This window comes from Lampris incognitus, chromosome 2 (assembly GCF_029633865.1).
Source record: "Lampris incognitus isolate fLamInc1 chromosome 2, fLamInc1.hap2, whole genome shotgun sequence".
Lineage (NCBI taxonomy): Eukaryota > Metazoa > Chordata > Actinopteri > Lampriformes > Lampridae > Lampris > Lampris incognitus.
The window spans coordinates 102,545,391-102,566,240 of record NC_079212.1 but is presented as its reverse complement, the minus strand read 5'-3'; the positions used below and the strand labels follow the sequence as shown (position 1 = coordinate 102,566,240).

Sequence of the window (20,850 nt, the reverse complement as noted above, 5' to 3'; positions counted from 1 at the left end):
TCAGCCAAACGGTGCCAACTTGAGCAATGGCTCCGAAACTCTAGATTATTAGTCAGGGGTCTCAGGTGTTGAAGAATATGTGAAGAAAATGCATTTTTGAGCACTTTATTTTGTTGTTGTTACAATGGAGGTAAGCCTGCACCATATGTGTTGCTTTCGAAGGCCTATCTCATACGGATAAGTTATGAATTCTTCCAACATTAATAAATCCGGAACCGTTTGGAATTTTTTCGAACGGACAACTGCGTGTGGTTCCGGAGAGTGTGCTGAACGCAGCCGTACCAGGTTCGAACCGCTAGCCAACTGTTTTCCCCCTCATCCCCCCATTCAGCCATTCAGCCAAAATTCTGCCAAAATTCTGCCAATTCTGCCAACTCGTGCCCGTTTATGCGACGATTCCGAAACTCGGTAGATTTACTAAGGAGTCTTAGGTATTGACGAATCAGTAAAAAAAATCGAGCTGCTACCTCCCCTGGGGGCCGTACGGCACCTCCGTCTTCAGAGTTATGCACCGCATGTGGTGCATAATGCAAATCATAACCAAAAAATGTTTCCATAGAACAAAATTGGGCTCATCCGATTCGTCTCGTCGAGGTGTATCGAGAAATGTGAAAATCGTAAATTTTGGGTTTTGATAGTGGACGTGGATACAAGCTGTTGAGCTCTTAACAAAGTGATACAACGACCTCACTACCCCCTCCCCACGCTGGAGGACACCACCACAAAGCTCGCTGGAGCTGAGTACTTTAGCGTGTTAGACGCGCGGTCAGGCTATTGGGCCATCAAACTGAGCACTGAATCCTCAATGTTGACATTTAACACAGTGTTTGGCAGGTATCGTTTCCTCAGACTGCCATTCGGAATCGTGTCCGCTCAAGACGAGTTCCAGAGACGCGTGGATGAAACATATGAAGGATTGGACGGTGTGACGGCCATAGTGGACGACATACTAGTGTTCGGCAAGACTAAAGAGGAACATGACCAGTGTCTCAGAGCGATGCTGAAGCACACAAGGGAGCGAGGGGTGAGGCTCAACCCCGACAAGTGTCACATATGCGTGTCCGAGGTAAGCTACTAAGGCCACACGGTCTCACACGAAGGCATCAAACCAGACCCACACAAGGTGAAGGCGGTCAAGGACATGCAACCCCCACAGAACAAAGCAGAGCTGGAGACAGTCCTCGGGATGATCAACTACCTCGCCAGATTCGCTCCACACCTCTCACAGATAAACTCACCCCTCAGACAGCTTCTGAAACAGGACAGTGAGTTTGTGTGGGATGCAGTCCATGACAAGGCGTTCCAGGAGATGAAGAATCTCATTACACAGCACCCAGGTCCAGTACTCTCATATTTCGACCCGCAGAAAGAGCTGCGACTCCAAGTGGATGCATCCAAAAGTGGCCTTGGGGCTGTCATGCTCCAAGATGGCAAACCAATTGCCTATGCGTCCAAGTCACTCAACAGCACTGAAGAAAACTACGCACAGATAGAGAAGGAGCTCTACGCTGTGGTCTTCGGCTGCAAGAGGTTCCACGAGTACATGTACGGACGAAAAGTGATTGTGGAGTCAGACCACAAGCCTCTGGAGGCAATACTAAAAAAAGCCACTGGCAGCAGCACCACCCCGGCTGCAACGGATGATCCTGGCGCTCCAAAAATACGACATCCAAATCATCCACCGCCCCGGTAAGGACATACCGGTGGCCGACACACTGTCACGCAAGTCAATAGAACACCACGACAGTGACCTACAGGAAGGGATGGAGGCCCAAGTGCACACAGTCCTCAGCAACATCCCTGTGAGCGACACAAGACTCACAGAAATCAAGCAGGAAACGGCGCAAGATCCACAGCTCACCGCACTCAGACGAGCCACACTCACTGGCTGGCCAGACACAAAGAAAAAGTGCCCGCCCAGCATCCAGGAATACTGGAACCACAGAGCAGAAATCTCAGAAATGGACGGTATCCTGTTCAAAGGTGAGAGAATCATTGTCCCCCAAAAGCTTCGCAAGGACATGATACAGCGCATCCAAGCCGGCCACCTCGGCGTGGAAAAAAGCAAATGCCGAGCAAGAGACTTACTGTTCTGGCCTGGCATGGGGAAACAGATCGAGGATGCGGTAGCAGACTGCAGCATATGCCAAGAACGGCGCAGCGCAAATGCAAAGGAACCAATGAGGTCACACGCCATACCCGAGCGGCCGTGGCAAGTGATAGGCACAGACCTATTCACATGGAACTCACAGGACTTCATAGTCACTGTGGACTACTACTCCAGATTCTTCGAGCTAGAGAGACTTTACAGCTGCACCTCATCTGCCGTCATCATGAAGCTGAAAGCAGCAATGGCTCGACACGGAATCCCCGAGACTATCATCAGCGACAACGGTCCGTGCTACAGCTCTGGTGAGTTCCGCAACTTCTCACAGACATGGGGTTTCTCACACACCACCACAAGCCCCCACTACCCACAGAGCAACGGCCTCTCCGAGAAGACTGTCCAGACGGCCAAACGCATCCTGGACAAAGCCAAAGCTGAGAACAAAGACCCCTACATGAGCTTACTGGAGTATCGCAACACACCGGTGGACAACCTGAAATCACCGGCACAGCTACTGATGAGTCGGAGGCTGCGGTCCATTCTCCCATCAACAGCAAAACACCTGCAGCCACAGATCGCCAGTCAGGAGGATGTTCACAAAAGGAGAGAGGTATGTCAACAGCGCTAGCAGGCATACTACAACCGAACAGCCAAACCTCTGCCCCACCTGCCCGCAGGCACACCAATCCGCTTCCGGCAGGAGGATGGATCCTGGAGACCTGCAACTGTGGAAAGACCAGCGAACACAGACAGGAGCTACCACATCCAAACCAAAGAAGGTCAGATCTACCAACGCAACCGTCAACACCTGCGACAAAGCAGAGTGAACACTCACACTACACACACACACACTTCACAGCAGACTGTTACCAGCGCTAACAACAACACACAAGCCCATCAGCAAGAGCATACTGAACCTCCAGACACGAACAATCAGCGACAACCAGACACACAGCCTGGTTACACCACGAGGTCAGGTCGCACGATCAAACCAAGACAAATCCTTGACTTATGAATGGTAAAAAAAGAGAAAATTTTACACCAACCTGTACTATACCTGCTATGTTTTGAAAAGAAATATTTACAGCGTTCACTTACCTTGTGTACCTATCTGCTGTTTGCAGTTACCAGTAATGAAATGAAAAAAAAGATGAAATGTTATTACGGTGTCACATTTAGACAGTGAAGGAAATGTTTTACACTACTTTGTTGCAGTCCAGTTATATGAGTTCCATTTTCATATTCTTTCTTAAGATTGTATTCGCTTATAAACGTGCTCAACGTGGTCTGTATCTCTGCAGAGAAAGCAGCACTTTTCAGAAAAAGGGAGATGTAATATTTGCTAGTAATATTTGATTTGCTAATGTCCCTTACGGCTTTCCGTAGCGCCACAACAAAGTCACGTGATGTACGTAACAACGTCAGTCGGAATCCGGTCGGTGAATAAACACCCAGCACGAGAGAAGTCGTCCTTGCTTTATTAACGTTATAAGTTAACATAGCCAGAGGGCACAGATCATTACACTCCCTACCCTCAACCGGAAGCTGGCTCCCCGCTACGTCGGTCCCTACACCATCGACCGCATCGTCAACCCTTCGGCGGTGCGTCTCCATCTCCCTACCTCACTCAAGATCCATCCCGTCTTCCATGTCTCGCGCCTCAAACCGGTAGCTACCAGCCCCCTGTCTCCCCCTGTCCAAGCTCCTCCACCCCCCAGGGTCCTCGACGGTGGTGACATGGTCTGGGATGTCGATCAGCTGCTCGCCGTATGCCGCCGGGGGCGTGGGTACCAATACCTGGTGGACTGGGTTGGCTATGGGCCCGAGGACCGCAGCTGGGTTCCCCGGTCCTACCTGGCCGACCCTGCACTCCTGGAGGAGTTCTATCGGGCCATCGGACGGTCGCCCGGTGTCTCCCGTAGGAGGGGGGGTCCTGTTGTGGTTACACCGCCCCGAGCTGCCTCCCCGGCACGTTCAAGCCACTCCCCCAGCTCGGACGTGCCGGAAACATCCGAGCGCTCGGCTCGCGCTCTGAGGAGACGAGCGCTGCACTGCACCAGGTGTTTGCCATTATCCATCAGGCACACCTGTGGCAATCAGGCAGCCTTCTACAAGAAGCCTCCCAGAACGTCTCTCAGTGCTTCGACGTACTGAACCCTGCGGTGAAGTTCTGACAAGCCCTCCAGCGTTCCTTGCATTCTGTTTATTCCCCAGTGTCTTATCTTCGTGTCTCTGTTTCCTCCCAAGACTCTCCCTCCGCGATTTCCACGGCTCCCCGCGTCTCCCTCGTCCCCAGCGACCTTCACGTTTTCTCCCCGGACCTCTCCTGCGATCTCCCCCCTTGTACCTCTATCTGGACCCCTCCTTTCGGACTCGACTTCCCGGATCTCGGACCTGGACTTTCTCGGACAACCCCTCTTGGATCTCGGACTGGACTTTCTCGCCAGGTGCATGCACATTTTTTCAACACCCCCTGGTCATTTACATACAGCACCACACATAGGCTAAAAACACTCACACATAGTTATACACGCAAACCACGGGACACCACACATAGTTTATTTACACATCCCACTAACAGAACGCCTTTTTTCACCATACATTCCCCTCCCACAATAAAACCCCCCTTTGTAGATTTTGAAGTCATCTCGTGTCTGTCTGTCTTGGGTTTCGCCACACGGGTCAGGTTCTGGTGCGCGAGCATAACACGTAGCCTATTATCAGAAAAAGACCAAAGGTACACGATGACAGATACAGCCAGGGATGCTTGAAGTATGGGGTGCATAAGGGGATGCAGCACTTCCTGCTGGTGGAGGGCTGTAACTGCAAGGCAAAAAGTTAAAGTCAAGTCAATTTTATTTGTATAGCCCAATATCACAAAATACAAATTTGTCTCAGGGGGCTTTACAGCAACACAACATCCTGTCCTTAGACCCTCGCACTGGATATGGAACCAACTCCCTAAAGCAAAACCTTTAACAGGGAAAAAAGAAATAGGAAGACACCTCAGGGAGAGCAACAGAGGATGGATCTCTCGCCCAAGACGGATAGACGTGCAATGGCTGTTGTGTTTACACAATGTACAGGATACAAAATTGAAAGAGGATAAAAGAATTATAATGGAATTATAAAATGTATGAAGAACATGATGAGGATGCCAAGCAGTGTCCAGATGCCACCGGAACAGTCCAGGACCCGAGCCACGCGACCAGCATCACCACGTAAAAAAAAAAGAAAAAGAAAAAATAGTCACACATCTTAGTGAGAGAAGGATATAACATTGAAACAGGATAACAAAATTATATGGATTTATAAGATATATTAAAAGAAAATGTGATGAGAGGGATGCCAAGCAGCGTCCAGGTGGCGACCACCGTCACCACGGAGACCTGGGAGGAGGACAGACTGCACGAGCACACAAGGGAGATTCACACGAATGACACCATTCACACACACAGAAGAGACAGAAGACATCATACGGATATAGAGTGTGCGCGTGCGTTATCTATCGCTAGCCGTATTAGCGCGGCTGCAGCTCCGTCAACAACACGTATGGTACTGTGCTGCTCTGACACCCAGCGTGCTGGGGTTCGAGTTCACTGTCTGTTTTAGTCTAAATTATTTTAAGTACTTTCTGCCCCCCCCCGTCAGCTTAATTTTGTTGTACCCTATAGAAAATAGCAAAAACAAGAACATTGGCCGAGATACAAGTGTCTAACGTGTCTCTGAAATAGCAGTACTGTGTTTCAGAACCACGGACAGTGCTGTGTGTTGTGCGTTGTCACACGACTATTAGATTTGAACCTCGTTGCACACTATATACGGCAATGTGATTAAAAAAGTTTGTTAGTCATTCAAATTAATACACAAATCATGAATGTTCACAGCATTTAATATGACGTCGTTTTATAGACGTTCTCTCAGCGCCCCCTACTGACTGACTTCCCACGTCAAGTCAAGTTTATATGTATAGCCCAATATCACAAATCACAAATTTGCCTCAGTGGGCTTTACAGCAACACAACATCCTGTCCTTAGACCCTCGCATCGGATAAGAAACAACTCCCTGAAAAAACCCTTTAACAGGGAGAAAGAATAGGAAGAAACGAACCTCAGGGAGAGCAACAGAGGAGGGATCTCTCTCCTGAGACGGACAGATGTGCAATGGATGTTGTGTTTACACAATTTACAGAATACAACATTGAAAGAGGATAACATAATTATAATGGAATTATAAAATTTATGAAGAATATGATGCACAGGATGCCAAGCAGTGTCCAGACGCCACTGGAACAGTCCAGGACCCGAGCCATGCCACCAGCATCACCATGTAAAAAAAAACAAAAAAAAAACAGGATAACTAAAATTATATAGATTTATAAGATATATATATAAAAATGTGATGAGGGGAATGCCAAACAACGTCCAGGTGGCGACCACGTCACCATGGAGACCTGGGAGGAGGACAAACGGCACGTGCACACAAGGGAGACTCACATGACACCATTCACACACAGAAAAAGAGAAAGGAGAAGACATCATTCAGAGAGAGAGAAAAGATGTGTGAGAGAAGAGAACAGTTTTCAATAGTCATCAGTCATAATTAAGTCATCAATTAGTCATAATCTATATGCTATAATCTCATCATCAGAACAGTTCTTGGTAAATTCATTGAGACAGAAACTGACTTGCCATGCAGTACAGCTTGTGAAATACTCAACTTAAAGGCAACTAATTGTAAGCTAAGGCAACCGGTGAGTTTTAAGTTTGGATTTAAATGACTCAACAGACTCTGATGGTTTGATGGCAGCAGGCAGGTTATTCCACGAGAACGGGGCCCGCTAGGAAAAGGCCCTGCCACCAGCTGACTTCTTTTTAACTGGATACAGCCATGAAACAACTTTTGTATTAGTCAGAATACTCCCTTCTCTGGGACACAGTCCCTAGTTTTTTCAGTTTCACAAACAGATGGGCAATACAATAAATTAGATGCCTTATATACATGTAATAATGATGCAAGTGAAAACTGAGAAAACTAGTGACTATGTCATAAAAGGAGGGATTATTCTGAGCAGTACAAAAGTTGTTTCATGGCTGTATCTGGCATACCATTGTGCTTTTTCTCATAATAGGCTACATAATGAATTGGGCACCTTACTATACATTTACTGACAAAGCAAGCCAAAACTGGAAAGAACACTGTCAGGCATTGGTTTTCTTTTAATGAAGGGCGGTGAAGTGGTTTCATGTGTGCAGGTGATGGCATTTCAATTTTGCCATTTTACCTTCCCTCTTTTTTCATATTTTCCCTCCTTATACGTATGTAGTTTACAGATGGTCCCTTAGCAGCCAGTCAGCTCCCCATTAACAACAATGAAAACCAACTTTTTTGCAAACTCAACATATCAGCACAAGTGACACATCAAACATGCTTGCAATCGTCAGCTGATTGTGATGATTATCACATTTTATTATTAATTATGATCATTATTTTAACCCAGTGAATTGCCAGAAAAAAAAACAACATTTAATCATAAAGTCTGAATGTCCAGTATGAAAACAGCTTTACCACAATGTAATCTGGTACAGGCTGTTTGTGTATAGACCATTGCGTCAGTTCCGATTCAGACGTTCCACTGTTTCTTATGAATGGAATGATGAAACTGAAATGGTTACAACAATTCATACAAAATAATAATGGCTTCTGGTTTAATATTCTTTCTAAAGTATTTAATAAGTGTGGTGGGGGTAGATTTTCTGTTAAGATGTGATTTCTGTATTGCTAAACTACCTGTTAAGCTGTCTAGATTTCATGAGCAGGCTCTCTTAAATTGGAAACTGGTTTTATAAGCACAATTTCCCTCCTCACAGCTCTCCAATCTGGAATAACAGGTGTATCTTGTTTAAAAGAAAATCTTTATGTTATTATGATTGGGTGGAGAGAGGTATTTGGTCTATTTTACGTTTGATGGATTCAAGAGGAAATCTTCTAGAGTACAATGAATTCATTGATAAATTCAGTGTGACGTGTACAAAAAAACAATACCCAGTGGTTATCAAGGCAATCCCACAAGTAATGGTGAATATGATAAAAGGAATGTTGCCTTATGACGTGTTAGGACCGCAGATGCTTTCACTTTATATAGACAATCTCGACTTTACTGAGGAAAAAATGCACAGACAAAATTGTAAGGGGTGCCCTTACCTCCTACTCTTTCCTCTACCATTAAAAAGAAAAAAATCTATTAAAAGATTATCCTAAAGAGACTATAGTCAGAATTAGAACCACACACCTCACTCTCCCTATTTAACCAAAAGTGAAAGAAACCCATTTTAAAATGATAAATGATATATACTTAGCACAATAGTAAGGAAATTTGTGTTTGGTAATTATTTCTTTGTTGTAACCATGCTTCTTGGCAATAAATCTTGTATCGTTGGAAAGCCTGTTTATTTCCCTTTTAAATGGTGCCACATTTGTAAGGAACATGCATTTGTGGGGTGAGCAGCAGAGCTGAGTATGTGGGTTGCGCCCATGAGAAATTTGCCAAATCTTCTCTGCCAATGCCAAACAGCTTATTTTGCTGTTGCTATCGACTCGTTTTGAGCTGCTGGTACCCCAAGTGCTGACAATCAGGTGCCTGATGTAAGATTTATTGCCAAGAAGCATTGTTACAACAAAGAAATAATCTACCAAACACACATTTCCTTACTTTTTGTGCTAAGTTTATATCCTTGTAATGAGTTTCTGAGAGAAAGATTTAAAATTGATAAAAACAATTGTATGTTTTATGATTCAGAACATTTGTTTTTTTTACTTGTAATTCTACTAGAGTACCCCAGACCACGCCCTGGTTTAACACAACACTCCAAGGAAGTCTTAGTCAATGCTTTGGTCACATCATGCATTGACTTCTGCAATCTGATCCAGATTTCTGCAGCATGTTTTATCACACGTTCCGAGTCCACTGACCATGTCTCCCCTGCTGATTCAATTACACTGGCTTCCTGTGTCACAGCGGATTAATTTTAAAATTGTATTAACATTCAAAACTCTTCATAATCTATCCTCTGCTTCTCCTTCTCCTTCAGACTTACACCCCATCCCACTCCCTGCGGTCTTCACCAGCAGGTCGTTTGTCACTTCCCGCCATCAACCTCAGCACAAGCACGTGTCTGCGTGGGTTTCCTCCGGGGGCTCCAGTTTCCCCCCACAGTCCAAAGACATGTAGGTCAGGTGAATTGGCCGTACTAAATTGTCCCTACGTATGAATGGGTGTGTGTGCATCCCCGCGACCCTGCGAGCAGGATAAGCGGTTCAGATAATGGATGGATGGATGGCTAGATTTGCAGGCGGTGTCAAAAAGTCGTTCGTCTCAGTTAACCGCCTACATATTTTCTGAAATTATACATTTATGCCTATTTGTTCTCTTGATTATGACTCCTATATGATAATTTTGCTCAAAATATAACTGTCTCAGGTGCAATACTTTAACATGTCCCATCTGGTAACACGGCCCCGGTTATCTCCGATTACCTTTAGAAACTGCAGCTCATGCCTCATTTGGTGTTAATCGAGAGCACAAATTAACAAAGTGATTAGTATTTACCTACCAAAACAATAACCCAAATTAATGACGTGGGAATAATTTGATGTTTAATAATTTGACCAATTCATGGGTACGAACTATAAAATGCACGCTCAATTAAGTTATCCCATTTTGTCAATATGTAGTTTTACTTGCCTTGTGTGCTTCCCTTCATTAAGGAGACCAAATGAACATCACGCCATGTTTGAACATTATCAAAAATGGAAATCACCTCACTAAAACAGGTCGAACGCATCAGATTTACTGAACTGCCAAACAACGATCCATCCATCCATCCATGATCTGAGCTGCTTATCCTGCTCTCAGGGTTGTGGGGATGCTGGATCCTATTCCAGCAATCAAGTGCTTAAATTACCTCAGTTAATTAGAAAAGATGTAAACCAGCAAATCTACACTTGCACTTGTCATAAAGCTCTAGTCCCCACATCATACACTCCTACTTTGGATTTAAAACGGGTGTTCAAATACACTGAAGCACTTACGCAGTTTGTGTTAGAACTGAACATTATATTAAAGACTGTGCAAGTCCAGTGTTACAAGACCTAAAGAGTGAAGCCTATAAATGCAAGTGCCCGTATTGTTGAAACCACGATCCTTAACTTCCACTCCAGCTCAACAAACCGAGTACATAACCACAATTTTACTCAGTACAGCGATTTATTAAATATTTACACAACATAGTGTAGATTCAAATTTTACTTTGAGTCAGACAGATGAGAAGAGCGACAAGCACTGGAAAGGTTGCAACAACAAATGTATGTAATGCATGTCCCTCATGAGAATTGCACAAGCAACACCCCCAGACAAAGTTTCCTTTAAGATAATTTATTTTGTACAGTAAAACAAGAGGTTTAGCAGTTGCTTTTGTTCCATCATCGTACTCTTGTTTTCTTGGGAGGGGAGGAAAGGATGTTTATCTGCACACTCAGAATGTTTCATGGTTTTAGGGCAACCACTTGTCTGTGCACGCTCTGTTATTCAATATCTTATAAAGATGGATAATTAATTGAATCATAAATGGCATGACTTGAACATCATGTTAAGATGTGAATAAGGAGCAGCTATGACCAAATCAAACAAAATAATGAGGGGAGGGTGCATTCAAGAACGCCAACAACACTCCAAAACAAACCACAACGTTGCAGATACAGAAAAGCTCAACCACATTTTGGCTGACCATTCCAATTATAAAAAAGGAAAAAAAACAAAAACCTTATTTGCTTGATTTCTCTACCCCTATTAGAAAGGCATGTTTGTGTTGTGTCAAAGAGAACATTGTAGGGGGAGTGTTGTGGGGTTGTTGAACGCAGCCCTCTCTGGTACAGGTAGGCCAAAGTTTAGGTGTGTTTTGCTTTACTTAGGGGGCCTATAAGCGATCTTCCTACTCTTCAGCACTGACCACCTGTGTCTCTTCATGTAGTAGACCAAAGGGCTGACGATGGCAACACCCATCAACAACTGAGGGGACAATGAGGGAGAGAGAGATGGAGAATGTAATGAGCAATATGAATAGTTTCCATGTGCACCAAGACATAAGACATCAACAGACTGAAATATTGCTATATTAACTCATAATTGAAACAAAAACTACAAATTAATAGTAAAACTTGTGTACAGGGACTCTGAGCCATACTAGTTTGGAGGCTTTTTGCATAGTCCATCAGAAATGGGCAGTGTCGAATGTTCTACTCTACGTTCTGTCCTATGCAGGGCCGTTTTTCACCTGTGTCAATGTGTTGAGTCTGTGTGTTCGACATTTGTGTGGACATCTTATATTTGCAGATATTTTATCTCTGTGTGCTTGATTGTATGTATAGCTATTCTGTGCCACCATGTCCAATAGGTGTACCTTCAGTCCCATGCGTTTGCGTTGGTCATGCTCCGGCTCCGCAGCCCACCTCAGGAAGGTACACACGTCCTTAGCAACCTGGCTCATGGTGGCAGGTGTTCCTATGGCAACACAGACAACAAATCAACAAACATCATCAGCACTGATGGACACCATCCCATTGAAAGACAAAAGCCACATTTTACAGCATTCATAGTCAGTTTTCCATCTGACAGGGTCTAATTATGCTGTGGCCATTTAGCATTCTTCATAAATAATCAGTTAATTAAAATCAAGGCAGAAAATGGTGCAAGTGACACTTATCCACACAATACAAAGGAAACATATTTAAAGGTACCTTTCAATCTTTCTCACAGTTTTGACCTGCTGTGCAACAAACATGCTACGCTGATATTGCACCCTGTTGTAGACAGGAGCTCAATGTCCACACACATACAATTATTCTCACTCCCCTCTCTGCTCCTTACCATCCTCATACTCTAGCACCTCATTGTAGATGGGTGGGGCCATGCCGATAGCTTGGCCAGGGAAGTATGGGTTGTAGTAGAGACCCTCTCTTACTGATACTCCTGCTGGAGGCTCACAATAACCTGTCAGCAAGCTGAACACATAGTCCTCTCCACCATGTCTGGAGAGGGAGAGAGAGAGCAAGACAGAGAGAAGGGGTGGGGTAAAGAAGGAAAGACAAAAAGATAAGAGGAAAGAGCAGAAAGGTCAAACAGATAAGAAAAAATTGAGACTAAAACATCACACAGCTGTTTGCGTGCTTCAGAGGATAGACAAAAGAGAGCAGAGCAGCATTCCATCATAGGTGAAGAGGAGAGCAACAGGTGGGGAAAGAGTACGTGTGTCTTTTTCAAGATTTTTTCCCCTTTAGTTGATAATATGTTACCTGGCATTAACGATGTAACTGAGGTCAGGCGGCAGGGCGCCATTGTTGGCTGCGCGGGCAGCTTCAGGGTTGGGGTAGGGCTTAGGGAAGTAGTCGGAGGGCTTCCCTGGTCTGGTAAACATCTCCCCGTTCTCATCGGGGCCGTCCACAACCTCAATCTGAACAGGAGAAAGGACAACGTTTTCTTTGCACTAGCTTCAGCTCATGCTGCAGAAACACACAACGGAGACTGTGTTTCAAATATATATCATGAATACTGCCATTATCATTTTCTCATGTGCAATTCATCATCAGATGTAAAAAAATCTTCAGTGTAAAAAACTCAAGCTCAAGTTATTATTACTGTAGTTTTTTTTTTAAAGTTAGTAGTGATATTACTGTAATGCATGTTTTCATTTTTAATTCATTGACCTTTTTTATTTATGTGTACTGCTTAAGCTCAGTGTGCACTGCAAGCGAAGACGTGGAGCATGTACCGCAGCTGACATGCAGCCATTCTGTCAAATGTCACTGTTTCCATTGAGCATGGCTGAAGTCACTGGCATAGCCAGGAATTTATTTTGGGAGGGACTGAAAAAAATATATTCAACATCATCAATTTAGGCTAACATTAAACATTTTTATGAAAAATGTTTAATGTTATCTTATCTCTTCTGAGTAAAAAGTTTAGGTACCTGGAAGAAATGACTGCTACACATTAACTTTTCCCCCTTCTGGATAGATTTCTCTGTTGTCTAGTTTGTTTTCTGTTTTGTTAGCACTGTTCTTCCAAATATGTAAGACATTTATGAAGCACTATTTTTTCTACAACACAAAAACATCTGTAAATAACCCAAAACCTTGCTGCTCACTCTGTATCTATGTGATGCATCTATTAGACATTACGACCATGAGCCAGACATGATATGACTGAGCCACTGGATATTTATTATCTTCTGGATAGATATTATAGCATTTACTTCATACTATAAAGAGTATGTAATGATACCCAAATCAAACACGCACACAAACACACACAGAGAACAACTTACCTCCTCAGCAATGGTCTTAACCTCAGCCTCTGTGTGCGAGACTCCAATTAGGTTTCTGAAGGCCAGGTACTCCATACTGTGGCAGGCCGAACATACCTGCTTGTACACCTGATATCCACGGCGAACACTAGGGGAGGAAGGGAGAGATAAAGTTGTAAACATCAGTGTGGACCAGGGGTCGTGTTAACCGAATATTTTCCATCTTTGACCGATTTTTTTTTAACAATGACGGAAAAATCTAAAGGCTGTCCATCATTTGACCGATTAAATTCACATGCAACACTATTAATAAACACACGCAGACCACCTGTTGTAAACCCCACTGTCCACTTGGTGGCGATTGTGCATCATTAATTAGCTCTGCATCTTGTCTTCTTCATTGCCAACTTGTTTTAAACAAACTAAGTAGGCTATCACAAAATGTCACGGCAGCTGAGTGTTCGGTATTTCTTTCAAAAGACGAATGTGGTTGATAAACGAGCTGGTGAAAAAAGAGGGATTGATGAGGTGGAGGATGAAAGACAAGAAGAACCTCAAATTAATTCTGATGATGACGAACAGCCAGCGGCAGTTGACGACAACGAGCAGGCGGAGTCCGCGGAGAAAGCAAGTGGTAGCAACTCCACGACCAAGAGAGAATACTGGGTTCAGTGGGAGCAAAATTACACCTGGTTGAGGAGGGAAGGTGGAAAAATGTCCTGTGATGTCTGCAGGAAAGCTGATGTGCATAATGGATTTGTCAGAGGGTGCACTACGACGCAGAAATCGTCACTGAATGATCACAAAAGCAGCCGTAGCCACATTGAACACTAACTAAAGCTGTTTCAAATTCATTTTCTGCCCATTCTTCTTGTTAAATCTGAGGTTCAGAGAAATTAGATTTTACTGTAAAAAAATAAAATAAAATAAATCATTCATGAAAAGAGTGTCAGTGTCTCGTTTGCTCCTTTTTTCTCTCTTATAAATGCATAATCTAAGTTTGTTCTTCTGTCTATATTAGTGTTATTCTGCATATTAAATGTATTGTGGTCGATTGTTATAGAAAATTAAATGCTATTAAATAGGCTATATATCTATGACGGGTAACAATTGATGGTGACCGAATTTTTATGACCCTGTCCGTCATCATGATGGACAACGAGAAAGTCTAGCGCGAACTCTGATGTAGACCAAACTATGGCAGGCAGGATACACTTGCCTATATACTCATCATTACCTAGAAATGCGAGCGAGAGATAGTAAAAGGGAGAAAACTATAAGGGCAAGGCTGTGTGTAAATTAATTTGGTCTATTGAAAATATGAAGGAACCTGTACACCTGCTAATAAAAACAACCACTCAAGTAGACATACATAAGAAAAATAAAATAAACAACAGCTGCTGCTTTCACAAATCTACTCATATTTTCATATGTGTGTGTGTTCTGGTGCCACAAGTGATCCTTGGGTTGCCACTAGGGCATTTCATTTCAACGACCACATTAACTCTTAACCACATCAAGTTCACCAGGGATGATGTGGAAAAACAACAGGTTAGCTTTCTTAGACTGTGAAATTGCAATAGCAATTTGATTGTTGATGTTTACCATAAACTAACACATACTGACCAGTACTTAATGTTTGACTCTCATCTACTGGAGCAAAAAGTTTGAATCTCATCATCCACTGGAGCAAAAACTAGGAGTCATCAAGGCACTATACCACCAAGCTGACAACGTCCCCACCGACACAGTGGCCAGGTAAAGGGAGAAATCCCACATTAAACAGGCCCTGGTTAAGTGTGGTTATCCTAACTGGGTGTTTGTCGCAGCCAGGAAGATGCCCAAACTGCACCAGCCGATCGAAGAGAGGAAAAGGACAACAGCTGCCTAAGCGTAAACCAGTGGTGATTCTGTATGTGGCGGGAGTGTCGGAAAAGTTGAGATGCGTATTTCCCAAACACCGCATCTCGGTTGCTTTCAAACCTCAAAACACGCTGTGTCAGAAATTGGTCCACCCCAAGGATCGAGTCCCCCGGCACAAACAGAGCAATATAGTGTACACTGTTTAGTGCCAGGAGGATTGCTGTGACTTGTACATTGAGGACACTAAACAGACACTGGCCAAGAGGATGGCACAACACAGGAGAGCTAACGCGTCAGGCCAGGACTCAGTAGTCTAAGGGTGGGGATACCTGCAGTTAGTTTAGACTCAATAGGTTACTTGGATGAGTGATGAAATGTATCTGTCAATAAACGTTGTATCCAGATGAACTGATTCAACTTTCTTTGACTGAGCGCTGTGGTAGGAAAATGGAGCCTTGCTGCCTGGACATTCACAGTGAACACAGAGCGAGGAGCTATAAATGTTTCAGTGGGTTTTTATCAAAGTATGTGTGCAAGCTCACCAGTCTATGGTCCTTCTGACAAATGTTTGTGGGTATCAATAATTACATGATGCAGCATTATGTGAATTGTTCTGACAATCAGTCAACAGATTTATTTTCTGGACCATTGTTGATTAAGCATCTCCTTGTTTTACTTACATTGGAATATTGGAACAACTGTGTGAGTTGGCTAATGTTGGCTTGAACACAAACATGTAGGTCCGAATAAAAAAAACTGCATAAAAACTCTGAAGTCAAGAAACAAAAATTAAATGCAAGTATATCTGTTTCTAAATACTAGCACATCAAAGTTACTTTACTGATTCCCGTGGGAAGACCTCTGCATTTGACCCATCCTAATTACTTAGGAGCAGCGGGCAGCCACAGCGCAGTGTCCAGGGACTGACTCCAGTTCTTAGGCCAGTGCCTTGGTCAAGGGCAGGAATACTGACCTAACATGCAAGTCTTTGTCTTGTGGAAAGTGGAGCACTTGGAGGAAACCCATGTTAACATGGAGAGAACATGCAAACTCCACACAGAGAAGACCAGTCGTATTTGAACCCAGGACTGCTGAGCCACCGTGCCATCAAATCTACAAATCATGGTATAAGTCTTGAGTCTGTTCTGCTCACCATTAGACCAGCAGCTGAGAAGGCATATTATGCTAACAGTAGTGGGAGAAATTGTTTTAAGTGACTGATTAAGCTTCATGGATATTCTTAAATGGGGGGCAGGCATAGCAAGTGAGGAACAAATAGTGCTATCACTGCATATATGCCTTTTGTACCTTGCATGGTCCAACGAAGACAGAGGTCCACCATGGCTCCAGGGGTAGTTAGGGGGATGGAGCTCCAGCTCTGAGGCTTTAACAGACTGATGCAGCATTAGGGCAAGCCCAGCACCTCCAGCCGTGACTACACCCAGTGTTGTCAGGGCCACTTTCTTGTTCCGTGGCAGGCTGGCAAATGACATGTTAGCCTACAGAATGACAGAATCTTATCAGCATTACAATGAACCCTGCAGCCTGTCTAACTGTTTCTCCAAAATTAATCACGAGTTTAGAAACCACCATTACTTCAATACATGTCATACACAAGACTTTGTGAATAGTCAAACTTTCATAGCAATAGTTCAAACATCAAAAAGTTAAACAACAGTAAAATGTAGGGATGTAGTCATACCAAGTATGGACTACACAACTAATGACATGACATAATTTATCCCTACTGTAATTTCTGTGATTGAAATTCTGTGTGCATGGTTTTTCAACAAATCTGAAACAGCGGTTGTTCAGTAAAAATTGTGATTAAAGTGGAAATAGACAATTTTTTCCTTTAAAAAATCATTACATAGTAAATGTTGATTGCAGAGTGTAATGGCTTCAGAATAATGACACTACTGGCGTTTAGACTGATTCCTTTTAAGCCTCGCTTTCACTATCCCATCTGTCTGCCACCAGGTATGATCTCCCAGGAAAATGAAGGCTCGATTTATGGTGCAAAGGAAGTGCATCAACCATTATGTAACCAAAAGAAGAAGATAGCGCTTTTGTTTTTCTGTGGTGGCTATCGGCAGCTATCCCCAGTAGCAGAAATGGCGGATGGTGGAACAACTGAAGTAACAGTTGGAAACTATCCAGCAAGAGAAAAAGAACCCCATTGACAGAGGAGGCAAAGAAGGCAAAGAGGGAGAGTGATAGAAACAGAGGTAAAACAAGAGTGAACCTCAGACAGGCATTCATTCGATAGAGAGAGCTCCGGGACTTGAGGGTTCCAAACCGACATTCAATTGGCATTCTTTCTACTGGATCAGTAACACAACCTGCCTACTTGTGAATACTACATGATGTTTTACTCTGTCTTTATCATAGCACTGAGATCGAGGTTTCTAATTCAAATGGGGATTCTTATGGTCAATTATCATTTCTTCACAGAGTGAGGTTCTGAGGAAAATGGAAAGCGATCCAGTTGTCTTTGCAACAGTGGCGCAAACAATAATACCACTTGGAAACACCAGGGGGGAAGTTGAAAAGTTGTCCGTTTCCACTTTAATATATCAAAATGACAACATCTTGAACAATACGAATATCACTTTAACCATAGCTGTGAAACCCTATACACAGAGCAGGGCATACTGTGTGGGATGTGGACAAATTATCATCCAGTTGTTGACTGGAGTGTTGACCTCAGCCCTGCAGTCTTCACCCCTCATCAAAACAACACCACAGGACACAATTAAGCAAGCACTTTTTTTAAAGGAGGTAGAGCAGCTAAAGTGATAGCAACTAGGCTATATCTTTACTAGGTACTGTACATACAATTGGTATATGATTTGAGAAACAAAATGATCTCAGTCAAGTTTTACCCTCTTATATTGCACTTATAAATATTTCAGAATATGTCTGTTAGCATACAGCTACAATAGGCTGCCAAATCACAGAGCTATAGGAGACTGACAATTTATTATAACTCCTATGAAACTGTCCTTCTGATGGTGCTTTTGTAACCAGACAATAGTCATAAGATCATCGCGTTCGGCTTACTAACTGCAGCATCACTCAGGTTATCACTGATGGCTTGGTGGTTAGAGAGACTGCTTCTTTCTCAAAAGGTATAAACTTGGATTCACACAAAGGTTGACAATTGTGCCCCAAAAACCATGTGTATTGATCAAATAAATGTATGCTGGTTTAAGACCCTCAATTACCACCTCTTCTGCCACTGGATCATGTTCTGGATCAGTAATTCCCAGCCAAGTGCCATTGAGGGTCAAGAATATGAAAAAGCCAAACGTGTATTTCAACCAAATACCACACCAATACCCCCCCCCCCCAAGTCAAATGTATAGTGATTGGTGAAATCAGGGATAGTGAGCAGTTGAAAATGTAATACCCACAGGCTTGTACCTCTGTGGCACAGGGTTGATTTTGACTGTGTCAGCTAAATAACTACAACATCAAAACATTAAATAAAACACTACATCACATCGGAAATTATTTAATGTGCCAATACAAAGAATCATTTGTAAAACTTCATAAATCAAAAGGTTCCAGTACCAGAGGTTCTAATATCAAACTACTAGTTAAACAGCACACTATTCAATTGATTATTCAATCTTACCTCAATGTAAAAGGAAGGTTTAGAGAAACATATTTATTAATCCCATTCAACAAGCACCATGCAAACCCAAATACTTTCGCTTCAACAAAATGAATCAAGGGATGACTTTTATTTGTTGACCTAGGTTTATAAAGCAGCAATCTACACAACTGACCTGCACATAATGCTTAAATGTAAGACCGCTCATTCATTGCTGTAGTGAGGCCTATAAGTCTGTATGACATTAAAAAAAATGCTATTACACGTTTAAGTCTAGCTTTGTGTGGGGTGAAGCTTACGCATTGCAAACACGAGTCGCATTTTGAGAGCAGCACTGGTGGCTAATACACGTTGGCCACGTTCCGCCGGAAGTCCTTTCAGTCCTTGAGACGACAACTAGAGCTACCTGGCTAGCTCGTTAGCTCAATAGTATCAGGACACATTTTGGAATCTAAGACACAGATGACAGATTTCTACCTATCGCCCTTGTAATACTTTGGGTCTCTATATTATCAAGGTATTATCCATTGACTTGCATCTCTACATTGTACAACATAAACGTTTGGTTTAAATACAGGCGAACGCTGCTCGTTTGCCGGTTAGCCTAGTTTCCCTCTCCAACAAGGGAAGCACTAGTGAGCTAGCTAGATAACCGTTAGCTGGCTTGACAAAATCTACGGCAACACGTCTAAATGGTCTATTTATAGTGTTAAAATTCAACCTGTTGTAATTCAAAGCCCTCTGCGTCCGAGGAACAAAGCAGCATTTGAAAATAATGTAAGACCATCAAGAAGCTCTAAAAAACGTTGCATAGCTCGAGTGACCTTGCCTAACCCTATGTAGAGCAACCTAGTTGACCGGCTAAGGCTAGGCTAGCTAGCTGTAAGGACAAGTTGGTCTTTACTTTTATCGAAAACATATGAAAATCGACTACCGCTCCTTAATGACATCTGCCATCATACCTTGGAGGCCTTGATTGTTTTTGGCGTGCTCAAGAGAGTTCTCCCACTGCCGGACAGCGCGACAGCTCGTAGCGCCGCCATCTTCGCTCGTTCTTGTGCCTCTGAGAGGACTGGAGGAGGCAGGCTGCATCACGTCCCCTCCGCACTGCCCCCTCCCCGTTCGGCAATTTACACAACCTGTGTTTACGCAACCCCTTTTCTGCATTACGTTACATCATTTTGTAATTTTTTTTTCTGGATGCACAATTACGACAAGAAATCGCTTGGCCATTGGTTATCTCATTATGCAGAGGGTTAAACACCAAGTTTTGACAAGAAACCCAAAACCGAAGATTTCGTGGACGGTAGGAGAACGTCGCCATCAAGTGGCAGCTTAATGGTTAAACCTGACATTTAACCTACATTTGTATCCGGCGTCTTTATATGCTGACACTATGTTACATGAACATAGATTATGTGTCCGTCTTAATCGTCCTTCTGGAAGTCTTCTTGCCTACAGCATTGTGAATAGACGGCAAGGCAAGGGTAGGCGACATTGTGACCTTATGTGAACTAAGCGGGTCCTGATGGATTTTGCATGAAATACATGTAAACATGAAACCACTGTAACGACATGAATCATCTACAGGGGAATTCAAACAGCATTTCACAGTGGGCCACTGTATTTGTCCTTAGCAAAAAGAAGGTCTTAAGGGTTGCACCTTTGTTCATGATGAGTTATAATAGTAGGCTACTTTAGTTCAATGAACCACTTTCCCACTTTGATATTATGCCATCCTTAATCATCATAGTCCTCAGTGGTGAAGTAGTTGTCCTACAGCTGCAGCAAAACGACGTTTCAGTTCCCCTTTAAAATCAGAATCGGATTAATTCTGGATAACTCTTCTGGATACAGATGGGAAGAGACTAAATGAAATTATTGTCACACCTTAAGGGAA

General features: G+C 43.2%; 1 protein-coding gene across 1 annotated transcript; it reads right to left on the bottom strand.

Annotated features, from left to right (window-relative positions):
• Positions 1-10,526: 10,526 nt before the first annotated feature.
• On the bottom strand, positions 10,527-20,036 carry LOC130107590 (cytochrome c1, heme protein, mitochondrial). The gene is made up of 7 exons (XM_056274263.1): positions 19,913-20,036; positions 16,640-16,830; positions 13,490-13,616; positions 12,459-12,616; positions 12,034-12,194; positions 11,567-11,667; positions 10,527-11,175 (listed from the first exon to the last, which is right to left on the bottom strand). The coding sequence occupies exons 1-7, from the start codon at positions 19,991-19,993 to the stop codon at positions 11,071-11,073; spliced, it is 924 nt and encodes a 307-aa protein (XP_056130238.1). The 5' UTR covers positions 19,994-20,036; the 3' UTR covers positions 10,527-11,070.
• Between the last annotated feature and the right edge of the window lie 814 nt (positions 20,037-20,850).